Consider the following 12,087-nt stretch of genomic DNA (forward strand, 5'->3'; position numbering starts at 1 on the left):
CAGTTTGATGATCTGGGCGCTGCCAGGACCTAGGGTTGACAGGAAGGCCCCACATGCTCGAGTGAGGATTCCAGCTGCCCCGCCCGCTCCCCTCAAAATTAGATGAAGCACTCCACATGCAAAGACTCTCAGAGAGATGCTGGTTGAATAACATGGAGCTTCTCAATAGACACAAATTTCCACTGTGGTTGTCAATCTTGGGAGTGATGGTTGGGATGGGGGGTGGAGTTATAACCCCCCACTCCCACCCCCAGATTTCAAAACTAGGCTGTGTCTGTACCCACTCCGCTGCTGCCTCAATCCAATGACAGGACTCCAGTTTGGGCTGCCACCAGCAGAAGAGCCATGATCAGCTTCACAGGGGAGAAGCCCTCGGAGTCTTCTGCAATTCCCAAAGTACCTTAAGGGTACCTTTGTTCACAGAGAAGAACCTAGGGCCTTTGGGGACCATGGGTTCAGAGCGCCAAGTATCAACAGCCTTTTTCTCACATCATCCACCTGAATGGCTACTGACTTGCCTGCCTTTCCACAGGGCACTTCAGCAAGCAACTTCCCCATGACCTCCCACCCACTGCCCTCCCTCCCCAACTCTGTCTTCTGCGAACACAAACATACATGCACAGAATAAATAATAAGCATGTGCCCATGTGAGAAACAAAAAAGGAAATTAAAAAATGGAACTCCTTACTGTGGTACTAACCATCCTAGCGGATGGGGGATTTGTCCTACAGCGCCGGGCGATAGCGGGTAATACGGAGATATATCTGGAGGGTGCGGAGGCCGTGGGATTCCTGAGAGAAGAAGCAGAATTTTAGGTACAAGAGAGGGAGAGAAGGAAAGAGAAACTGTCAGGTGATGGGAACAGGTAAAGGATAAAGGGAGACATTGCCTCTGTAATCCTAGCATGAGGTTCTTTTCACAATTCTGATCCTAAGAACTTGTGGGTAAGTTTCATCTCATTATCCCTCTGCCGCAGCTTGAAAAGTTTATCTCACTCTAGATGGATCATACACTGGCTAAACGCAGACAAACTCAGAAAATGCCAGCTTGGGTATTTCTGCCTTATGTGATTGGTATGATTATTTGAATTGAAAAAAAAAAAAAAAAAAGAGGGCTTCCCTGGTGGCGCAGTGGTTGAGAGTCCGCCTGCCGATGCAGGGGACGTGGGTTCGTGCCCCGGTCCAGGAAGATCCCACATGCCGCGGAGCGGCTGGGCCCGTGAGCCATGGCTGCTGAGCCTGCGCATCCGGAGCCTGTGCTCCGCAACGGGAGAGGCCACAACAGTGAGGGGCCCGCGTACCGCAAAAAAAAAAAAAAAAAAATCTAAAAGGGTTGGCACATAGTAGGGGATCAAGTAATATTAAATCCCTTTGTCCTCACAACTTGTCCCTTCCTTCCTTCCTTTTAATTCTAATGACTTACCTACATGAGTTACTCCTCTGGTTTCTAATATACTTTTTGAGTTATGGCTTTTGAAAAGTTACCCGTGCCTTCTTTCAAAAAAGTTAATTCTGTTTAAATGTGTCCAACTCCACTTTGAAGATGAGCTGTAGGAGACACTCACACAATGCCTTGGCATCTTATCCAAGGCAGAATCTGAACTGAACAGACCAGGAGATGTTGGAGGCCTGGTCCACTCAGTTCTAGAGCCTGGTTTTCTAGAGGACCAAGTTGCCTGCGTGGGTTAACCCATCCGCTGACTGGGTACTGCTGGACCACGGGGGCTGAGGAGTGAGTTCTGAAGGCCTGTGCCACCGCACACTTATTAATTCCACAGGAACACATCCTGCAATCAATCCTTAGAAATCAAGAGGGCTGGGAGCAATCTGGACCCAGAGGAGCAGATCCACGCAGCTCACGTGGGAAGCAAAACGAACAATTCCTCAGAATTAAAACAGTATCGAAGGGCATGAGCTGCGTGTTCGCGGATGAAAACTATTTCATTTTTTTAAAAATTCTTTCAGGAAGCTTTTAATCTGTAAATTAAGCCTCCCTGGGTGACATTTTCATGCAGACGTTGCTTTCTCTCTATTACAAAAACCAAACAGATTAGCTGGGCTTGGACCCTACACCAAGCCATTCGCACACTTGAAAGAACATTCGCAGAGGAAAAGTAAACAGTCCGCAGACGTTAATCATATGCTTTACGATAACCATTTAAAAGCTATTCCCTGTACTACCATTATTTAAATGAGACGTTGAAGCTGCCATTCACTCGTGGAGCCTGGGGCCGGCTGGCAGCCTCCTCCAGCCAGCCAAGCACCAGGCTGGGTCCCCCACGAGCACAAAGGGGGCTCAGAGCTGGTGAGAGCCAGCTCATGTGTGGCTTCATTCAGGGGCAGCCAAGGCGGCCTGAACAGGCAGTCCACCTCAGCTCAACACCAAACAATTCCCTCCGACAAAGTGACATGGGAATAGCCATTCTGAATCCATCCTTCTAATTAGCTAGCTGGGAAGAGAAACCAACCCCAGCCAGTGCATCGCCCAGCCAGAAAGATACACCCTTGGCCTTAGCTGTTCTCCCAAGACCACCCCGCCTTGTTGTATATCTTGTTGCAGGGGAGCTACAAGTAACCTCGCCTTCTCCCTCTCTCCTCTTTAGGGAAACAGCACGTGGGATAGAAAGGAGGGACAAGTATAAAAGCTGGAGTGATGTGGCATCTTCTGCCTGAGACCCTATTGGTTGTTCCGTGATGCAATGAGGAAACCATGTTGGACTTGGGTCTTCCCATCTGCAAAACGGGCTTGATGATAAATAGCTAGGATATTTCGGGGGAGGAAGAACTCAAAGAAATCAGCAAACAGAATGCAGAACCCAGTGATGTGGTCCCTCGAGGCTGTACCAAGTCATCGTCAAGTGACTATAGTTCCTTAGCCACCAAGGAAATGGGGCTTCAGGGAAACACGCTGTTGGGGCTCTTACACTCCCAAGGAGCTGAGGAGTCGTCCATGACATGCTTCCAAAACTATTACTGCCTCCGAGTCTGTTTGAGGCTCTTGGAGTTATAAAAGCCACTCCTAAGAATCACCGAGTGACTCACAGCCAGGCCCCCCACACGGCCCCTGCGGGCGTACCCGGAGCTCTAAAGAGATCCTTAGCGCTGCAGATGGACTCCTCCAAAGGGGAGGAGAGATCCACTCCCTCACCAGGCTCTGGCCTCCCTGAAGGGCTTCCTTGTCAATATCCGGGAGAGGAACAGAGCCTCTCCACCACCACTGCAGCCAGTCCCCAAGTCAACATCCCTCCCCAGCGGGTCCTCTGGTGGCCCTGAGACCAGCACACTCTCTTTGCACCCAAGCACTCGGCCTACCTGTTTTGGGGTCTACGTCAGCTGGTAAGTGTGGAGGCGGGTTTCCCGGCGTGAAGTGTTCATTGCTGTATGTGATAAGAGGCGTGAGAGGGTGGACATGGTGAGGGTGCTGCACAACCGGTACTTTGTTCGACTGTGGGGAGGGAAAGAACAGAGAAGGACACCGTCACGCCAGTTCCGACAGCCCAGGACTCCCAACCCTCAGGATGCCCTGACCACTCCCCACACCCTCCCACACCCGGACTTTGTAAGATGCAGTCAACTCCGCCCACCGCCCTGGTCCACGTACTAAAATACCAGACAGCTGTGATTCCGCTCTCTGGGTAGGTGCGCCTCAGTCTTTACCTCCCCCCTGGGCCTGGCTTCCTACTGTGTTCCTGCAGGTGGCGGGGAATCTCCTACCCCAGGGCCCACGGGGAGGGACCTTCAGGAGGCAGGCAGGCTTCACAGGGGACCGGCTAGGGAAACCCTTGGTTACAAGAAACCTGGCAGGGCCCTAATCTATCCACCACCCCAGGCTCTGAACCCCTCCTGGCCCCTTAGAACCAGTGGGCAAACTACAATTCTTTACAGACAGCCAGGACAGGATGGAAAGCCTCACTCGTGGTCTGGTTGGGAGTGTGAACTTTACCAGAAAGCTCTACACTGACAGGCGAGCACCTGCATATTTTATGCCCATACAGCAGCCCGGGTTCATCAGGAATCTCATTAGGAAGTCGCGGGGAGTGCTAACAGATTAACTGGATGATGACGAATTGGGCTAATAAAAGGTATGTACGCATTTTAGAAATGGGCAGCTCTAGAAAAAAAGGACAAGGCGTTTTAACGTCTGGGAAGAGTTGCTAGGTGGAGAGAAGGAGAAAAAAATAAAAAGAAAACCATTTTAAAGATTTTCCTAGTTGCAATGACCAGACCTTCCCAAATTATCTTATGCTCCTTCCCCCACCCCAGTCTCCACCACCCCCTCCCCGGCCCACTATGAGACGCTGTAACTCAGCCCAGCAAGATCACAAAGAAAAACTTAAGCTGAAACAAGCGAACTACTGGACCATTTACCGAGAGTAATCCAATTGCAAAAAACCCTATTCCCAATAGAGGATTTTCACTAAAATCCTACAACAGGGACATTTAACCAGATTAGGTACCAGCAAAGATAAAGAGGCTAGTATTAGATGATGAATGGATTAGAGTCAAGTTTCATTTTAGAACGTGTCTTCATTTCCTTTTATTACTTTTAGGAAGGCACAACTTGCATTAACATCAAGGAAAAGGAATTGCATTAAAAGAAAAGAAGGAAGGTTCAAGTGCTGCCCACTAGCGCCTCTTGAGTTCAGGGACCACCAAGCAGTTAGTTCTCTATGTTTTCCTTCTTGTCCTTTTTTTTTTTTAATGGGTGAAGAAAGAAGGGGTGTGATATAGTAAGAGTATTTCTTACCACAGTTAATTGTGGGGAGGACATTTTAAAAGGCGCTTCTAACTTTTTCATGGGTATGTTTGGAAAGAAAAATATGGCTTTCCTAAATGCTCCTGGAAAAAAACACAGAAAAAGAAGCCAACACGCCCAACAGCCGGGTTTAATGATTTCTATAAACAACTGGACACTTTCAGAGAAAGACGGTAGCTAGTGGCTCATGGGAGACTTGTATCGTGAGCTATCATTTTGCAATCACAACATCGAAATTAAATGCACCCAGTAACACTTCCTTCGTCAGCAGCTATGAAGGTCTGGACATGGCCCAAGTCAGCTGAGTGAAGGGCAGCCACTCGAAGGCCAGTGCCAGCATCTCCTGGTCATGCACTGAGGAGTCTTTTAGGAACCATTTCTGTTTCGGACAACTTGAAAAATAACCAACAAATAAGCTCTCACTGTGTGCTAGGGTGGAGAGGGAAAAGAGCAAGAGACGAAACCTACCAGATGGAGTGGAGACCATTAGGAGGAAAGGAAAATGATAGTTGCTGCCTTCTAGAAGTTTTCTATCTGGTTGGAAAGACACACACCCGCTGAAATGAAAGAAAGCAGACCAGGGCTTCCCTGGTGGTGCAGTGGTTAAGAATCTGCCTGCCAATGCAGGGGACATGGGTTCGAGCCCTGGTCTGGGAAGATCCCACATGCCATGGAACAACTAAGCCTGTGCGCCACAACTACTGAGCCTGCACTCTAGAGCCCACGAGCCACAACTACTGAAGCCCGCCAGCCTAGAACCTGTGCTCCACAATAAGAGAAGCCACCGCAGTGAGAAGCCCGTGCACTGTAACGAAGACCCAATGCAGCCAAAAATAAAATAAATAAGTTAAAAAAAAAGAATCCACCTGCCAATGCAGGGGACATGGGTTCGAGCCCTGGTCCAGGAAGATCCCACATGCCGCGGAGCAACTAAGCCTGTGTGCCACAACTACTGAGCCTGCGTTCTAGAGCCCGCGAGTTGCGACTACTGAAGCCCGCGCGCCTAGAGCCCGTGCTCTGCAACAAGAAGCCACCGCAGTGAGAAGCCATGAACCGCAACAAAGAGTGGTCCCCGCTCGCCGCAACTAGAGAAAGCCCGTGTGCAATAACAAAGACCCAACGCAGCCAGAAATAAATAAATACATTTATTTTAAAAAAAGAAAAGAAAGCAGACCAGTCCCAGACAGTTTAAAATAAGTGTGGAGAAACTGTGGGACCCGTGGGAAGAACCACAGATAGCCCAAGGGAGGGAAGATCGTCACTTAGGAGTCTGAAGGACTTCCAGGGAACGAGGCCCCCACAAGCAGTGGAAGAAAGCAAGTGTATAAACCTGTGATGGGAAAAGGGCAGTGAGACTTGCATTCCCCAGCTCCGCTCGAGTCAAGCATCTCTCAGGATGCTTACCACAAACTTGGATCCCTGATACTAAGAAATCTCGCAGGAGGGACCTGATTCGGTAGGTCTGGGCTCAGGACCCAGGCATCTTGGGTCTGCCCATGGAGTACCACAGGTGTCTCTTCTGTTTAGCCATGACCCCTAGACCAGAGAACCACGAGATCACAGACAAGCACAAACGTTGAGGGACTTGAGTCCTAATCATGAAGTGTGTCCTAGTTCTGACAGAATCCATGGAAAGGGCTTAGTACAAAGCCTGCCACGTGGTAAGCGCAGGAATGGTGGCTTATTATTATTGTGATTTTTGTTGTTCGGGAGAAGCTGCCCGATGGCACGGTTCTGTCTGCGGTTCAGAAGTGCATATCCCATGGCTGTCTTCCAAGCAGGAAATGCTGGGGAGACCCTCTTTCTCTACCTGTCCACTGAAGGACGAAGATAGCATTTGGGCAACAGTGAAGTTCACATGTATGTGAGAAAAATGCTCCCTCTTCCTGTTAGATACACGTATAAAGGGGATTCTAACAAAAGTCGGACACCTGTTCTGGCTGCCATCACTCTCGTATCATTTTGCACATCTCAGCCTACTAGCCAATTAGTCTCTTCCGGTTCAGTCAGAACTCTGTAGCATGGGGAGGGGTGGTCAGAGGAGGGCGAAGGGATCTGAAGTTTTAACTGCTGCCTGGCTTTGGGATGGGGGGATGCAGGTCCCACTGGGACATGGAACTCTTCTGATGTGACTGCATGACAGGCAAGTCCCTAGAAACAATACAATCACACGGCTCTCCGGGCTGGCTGGTTCCTAAGCAAGTGCAGTCATACGTGTAGAAACCAGGGTCTAATTGCCACTCCCACTGAACCTGCCTGTACCTGGACTGCTTGTACGATGGGAGGACGTCCTTCTAGAAAATGCCCATGTCTCTCCAGCCTCAGATCCCCACAGTCCTTTCTGTCTGCACCATATTATGTCCACCGCTGGGGTCGCAATAACCTTTCTCGGTGCTACCATAGCTAAGTCCCTGAAGGACAAAGACGATGTGTTGCAGACCTTTGTGTCCCCTGTAATGCCCAGCCTGTGGGAGTAGGGAGCACACTCTCATAAACTGCATAAGAACCACCAAACTGCAACAGTAAGCATCAGAAGAAGAGAAGGACAGACAGAGCCAGCCTCACAGATTCATTTCAGCAAATGTCGCTGCTCTTAAATGGCATCTACTCAGAATCACAGAGTAGAGCTGGGGAGGTAGAGAGCACTTCAGAAACCATTCAGTCCAATACCTTATTACAACAGCGTCTTTAAAAAATGGTTTTAGAGCCCACTGGCTTGCACACGGTGACCAAGAGTGAAGTCTGAGAATTCCAGGAAGACTAGGGTTTAAATCCTACTTCAATCCAGCTGTGTAACCTCTCACAGGCCTTCGTTTCTGTGTAAACTCCGGATGAGAACTGTGTCTACCGAACAGGGTTGTTGTGAAAATTAAAAGAGATCATGCCTGTAAAGTGCGTATTAGCACAGTGCCTGGCACGTCCACACATGCCGTGCAAAGAAGCTTTGAAAACTACAGTCCAATGAATACTAACAACGAGGGACCAGTGAAGGTGACGTCTGCTACCCCTCCGGTCTCTTGTCATTAAAGTCACAGGGGGCAACGCAGTCACACACCGCACTCCTTACTGCAAAGGCAAAGATGTGCACGGCGGGGCAAGAGTACACGGACGTCCTGCAGCCACCCTCCCTCAGGTGCACGCCCTGCTTAAAAATGCCATGTTTGGTCCATAAATATATTTTATTATGTCTTTTGAGAAAAGCCATCACTTTATTATGCTAATAAATAACACTGCCACAGAAGAGTTGAAGGTTAAACGAGAATAGCCGATGACAACCAAGGTCCTTCCAGAATCAGGGGGAGGGCCTCGAAGTAGGAGCTGATATAAACGAAACACGGAACCACCACCCAACTAGGAAATGTCCCTTAGACTTTCCCCTTCGCTACGAACAGCTCCCACTTCTTTAAAGAGGTCTTTAAGGATTGTGTTCAAAACTGTACAAACCTAAGAAAATTCAGATGTGAAAAGTACCTTTTGTGAGGGACATGGAAAACCTTCCAGAAATGCATCCAGGAATCTAAATTAAAGCTACAATGTCTGCTGGGAGTGTCGGTGGGGTAAACAGGCTGAAATATGTACCTCCTCCCTCTTTTATCTTTCTACGGAGTCCAGTGTTCAAGGCAAACAACTGTAACGTAAAACTAGGTGCCTCTTAGGCAAGCGCTTTATCTAAATATTAAATATGTCTTCAAAACTACCCAGGGGTGCGAAATCATTACCTCCAGGGACAGCTAACTAAAGTTCAAGGTTGTGAGAGTGGCAATCATGGGAGGCTGCATGGAGAGCTTAAGCTGCTGCCAGTTAAGCCTGAAAGAATATGACGAGCACTGGGAATCTCTGAGCCACAAAAAACAGCAAACGTTCCTAAAATATTCCACACAAGGTCAGGGAGTTAGGCCATAGTCGCCCATACACACCAGCACTACCGGCGCCTGAAACGCACCCAGAGCGCCACTCAGGACCCCTTGCCTAGACAGTCCTCTGACTGAGACCTCTCTGGCTCACACCAGCGCAGCTCACAGCTGCCAATCTAATGGAGCCTGTGTTGAGTGGGACAGACTTTATTCAGTCCTCACAAAGAAACCTATGAAGTAGTTGCATTTGTTATTAGCTCACCCAGCAGGTGAGGAAACCTGTCCCAGGTCACAGGCTTTGCGAGCTCACCTGTCCGACTCTACCTCCTGCTGCTGTGTCTGCGGAGACGAGCCCTGGGACGGGGTTCACTGCCGGGTGGGGTAGTGAGCTGCACCCAGGAAGCCCAGCCTGGGCCAGCCTTCCCAGCTGGACATAGATGCTTCAGGCCTCATAAGGGGATCTGTCCCCCGTACTCCCCACCTGCCAGTCTCTGGAACCTAGACCAGTTCAGCACACAGTGCTCCTGCCATCCCCCAATTAGGAGTAGCTCAGGGCTCCCCGCCTCAGCCAGGCACACCCCTGCTATGGAGCACAAGGCATCTTTAGCAGGGATTTTTACACCATGTGGCGGATTATGGAGGGAGGGGTGTAGAACACTTAGTGGCATGTTTCTGCTTCTCAAATACAGACACAAGCGATATCAGGGCCCAGCAGGATTCTGGTGACAGATGTGGTCAGTTCTGGCAGCAAAGAAAAAGTCCGCTAAAAGCCCGAACTTATTAAATGAAGGAAACACCATCTATTTAAAAGGAACCAAAATCCTCATCTGACTTTAAATTATTGAGGCTTTATGTTTTCTACCTGGAGGAATGGCTGTTACTCATTTCTCCCCGGTTCTGCTCATCAAGCCCTATGGGTTTTGAGCACTGAATAGTGAAATCAGAAAGAAAAGGTCCTTTAACAGCCCTCAAAGCACACAAAGGCTTTCCACCCAAAGTATTCATCCTACTGCAGTGGGAGGAGCGGGGAGGGGGCACCCCCTGTGGCTGACCTTTGACCCCTCAAGAACCCTTAAGTCCGGTGTTCTGGCCGTGCCACCCTCATCGCCGAGCGCCCACACACCCGTCCGCCAAATGTTGCTCTCGATCGGGAACCCGGCAAGTGAAAGAGTGATTCAGGCCCTTCTACATCCCCCTGCCGGCCCTCTTCTCACCCCAACCCCTCCACCTTCTCTAACTGTGGGGAACCCAAAGGGAATGAAAGCTCGCCGTTCACCCCGCAACCTATTAATCAACAGACGTTGAAAACAAATAGAGCCATTGCTAGCCCTGGCCTCTCGGGTGGCCGGCCCTCCTCTTCAATACTCCCCTATGGCTCTCCCTTTCTGAAGAAGAAAAATGGGGCCAGAAAGCGCCTTTACGGGGCCAGCACAATAAAACAAAAGCAGCACAGAGGAGCATTTGTCAGCCTTCTCCCCTCCCCAGGGTGGATATGAAGGGTCTCCAGAGTCTCAGATGACCGGCCCTCCCGGGGTCTGAAATCAGCATCAGGAAGGGACACTGTTCACTCGAGGTTTACACTGAAAAATGGGTTTATGGCTCATCTCTGCACTTTTTTCCAGATGCCACTTACTATGGCTGCACCAAGGTCAATGGCGACTAGCGAAACGTTAATAGACGCTGCTAGTCACTGGAGTCATGGAGCGCAGATGAGAAGGAGGGGCTGGGATGAGGAGAGGCTGTTTCTTCCTCATCAACGACCCCTTGTTGACTCAACTAGTCCTATTTTTTTGGGCTATGAACCAGAGAGGAAGGGTCAGCGATGGTAACCTTCCTGCCTCAACAACCCACTGACTGCATCAACAAAGGAGCAGCCACTTCCGTTACTGGGATGATGACGTCAGGGAGGAGCCTGTATCCAGGCCGGTGCGCACAGCCTCACTTATCTGCTGAGCATCTCGCTACTGTGTCCTGTAAACCTCCTGCATGCACGGAGGGGAAGGGTGGCGGGAGGACATCCACCACGGCCTGAAGGGCTGCTCTCCACCCTTTACTCTGCCCCTCTCCCCTCACAGCTGTCCGAAGCCCAGCCAGCGAGGACCCACCTAGTGCCGGGGCTGTTCATGGTTGGGCACTGCTCCACTCTAAGGCCCTGCCCCCAGCTAAGGCGGCACTGTTTCCCTGGGCAAGACTTCTACTGATGGCTACAGCACTGCCTGTTGGAAATAATAAATAACACCGAGAAAGTTTTGCTTGAAGAAATGAGGTGGTTAAGAGAAAGGAGGTCTACCTATGAGATGCAAAAAAGAAACACCCATTCTGCAACTATAGCCTGTATCACCCTGCATCACCCAGCCTGCATCACCTGGCCTGAATCCTGTGCGCGTAAGGCTGCAAAGTTATAGCTTCTGCAACCACCAGAGCCTGCCACTCAGGGTGCTGCTTAGTTGTTTTGTGAATTATCGATGGCTGACTTCTTCTCCCTCCCCGCCGCAACCCTTCTTTCTCTGGAATCAAATCCATTTAGACAGCAAGAAGAGGGAGAGAGAAGATTCTCCCATCCGTCTATGAAATTCTGCCGACTCACAGTTCCTCCTGTACTCACACAGGCATTAAAATTCCTCGTGCAGGGAAATGACTGAACAGGGCAGGCAGGGAGAGAATAAACGTGCAGCCAATTTTCATCCACATTCTCATACACACATGCATATACACAGAACTAACACAAACCATCCTAAGCTCTTGGCCTTTTTCGGGGCGTTTTTGGGTTTTTTTTTTCTTTGTCTATTTGTTTGTTTTGCCCCTTCTATAATATAACAACCCGGCGGGTAACACACCAAACAGATTGCCAAGCATAAAGGGTCTAAGGGGCCAAATGCAGCATTTCTTAACGACCTTTTCTCAATCTCCCAAAAGGAGGAGGGGAGGGTGGGAGGGGGGGGCTGGAGGTGTTAGGGTGGGGAGTGGACGCACGAAGGGGAACATTGAAACCTTGAAAATAAAGATGTGCTCCGGCCGTCTGGCTTTGTGAACGTCGCAGCCAAGGCCCAACCCAGCAGAGCTGTGCTTTCACAGGCTCTTGAACAATTACTTCCAGTTAAGTTCATTAAATATAATTCATTTCCACTCATTCTCATTTATTTTCCAATAAAAAGAAGGCATCCCATCGTGCTTCCCCCAACTAACCTTTAAAGCACTTGCGAGCTTAAGTCTTGGCCCGCCCAGTCCAGGCTCGCCCCTGACCAGTGAGTTCCCAGGGTTTTCTTCCTGCCTGCCACAGGATCCCGGGGTGGGGGGGTACGGCAGCACAAGGGGGCCCTCTGACCATCTTAATCCTCCACCAGGTCTCAGAAATGAGGACCAGCCGCTCCACCCTGAAGTAATTCCCCAGGAAAGGCAACCTCCACCCTCCCGCAAGATATTTTTCTACTACTTGGGCATTAAATGATTAGCGCTAGCATAATCAATCTTGTTAAGT

At 49.8% G+C, this 12,087-nt stretch overlaps 1 protein-coding gene across 42 annotated transcripts in view; it reads right to left on the minus strand.

Moving 5' to 3' along the window:
- Window positions 1-12,087, minus strand: part of TCF7L2 (transcription factor 7 like 2) — a 197,718-nt gene that overhangs the window by 22,024 nt on the left and 163,607 nt on the right. For 34 of the 42 annotated variants that reach the window (XM_067709375.1, XM_067709374.1, XM_067709371.1 and 31 more), the window contains 2 exons: window positions 3,312-3,444; window positions 689-791 (listed from right to left, as the gene is read on the minus strand). In XM_067709375.1, the coding sequence (XP_067565476.1) occupies window positions 689-791; window positions 3,312-3,444 (236 nt within the window). The remainder of the gene's footprint in view (window positions 1-688; window positions 792-3,311; window positions 3,445-12,087) is intronic. The other 8 variants (XM_067709372.1, XM_067709363.1, XM_067709370.1 and 5 more) reach the window with 1 other exon arrangement.

Source organism: Pseudorca crassidens, chromosome 16 (genome assembly GCF_039906515.1).
Source record: "Pseudorca crassidens isolate mPseCra1 chromosome 16, mPseCra1.hap1, whole genome shotgun sequence".
Taxonomy (NCBI): domain Eukaryota; kingdom Metazoa; phylum Chordata; class Mammalia; order Artiodactyla; family Delphinidae; genus Pseudorca; species Pseudorca crassidens.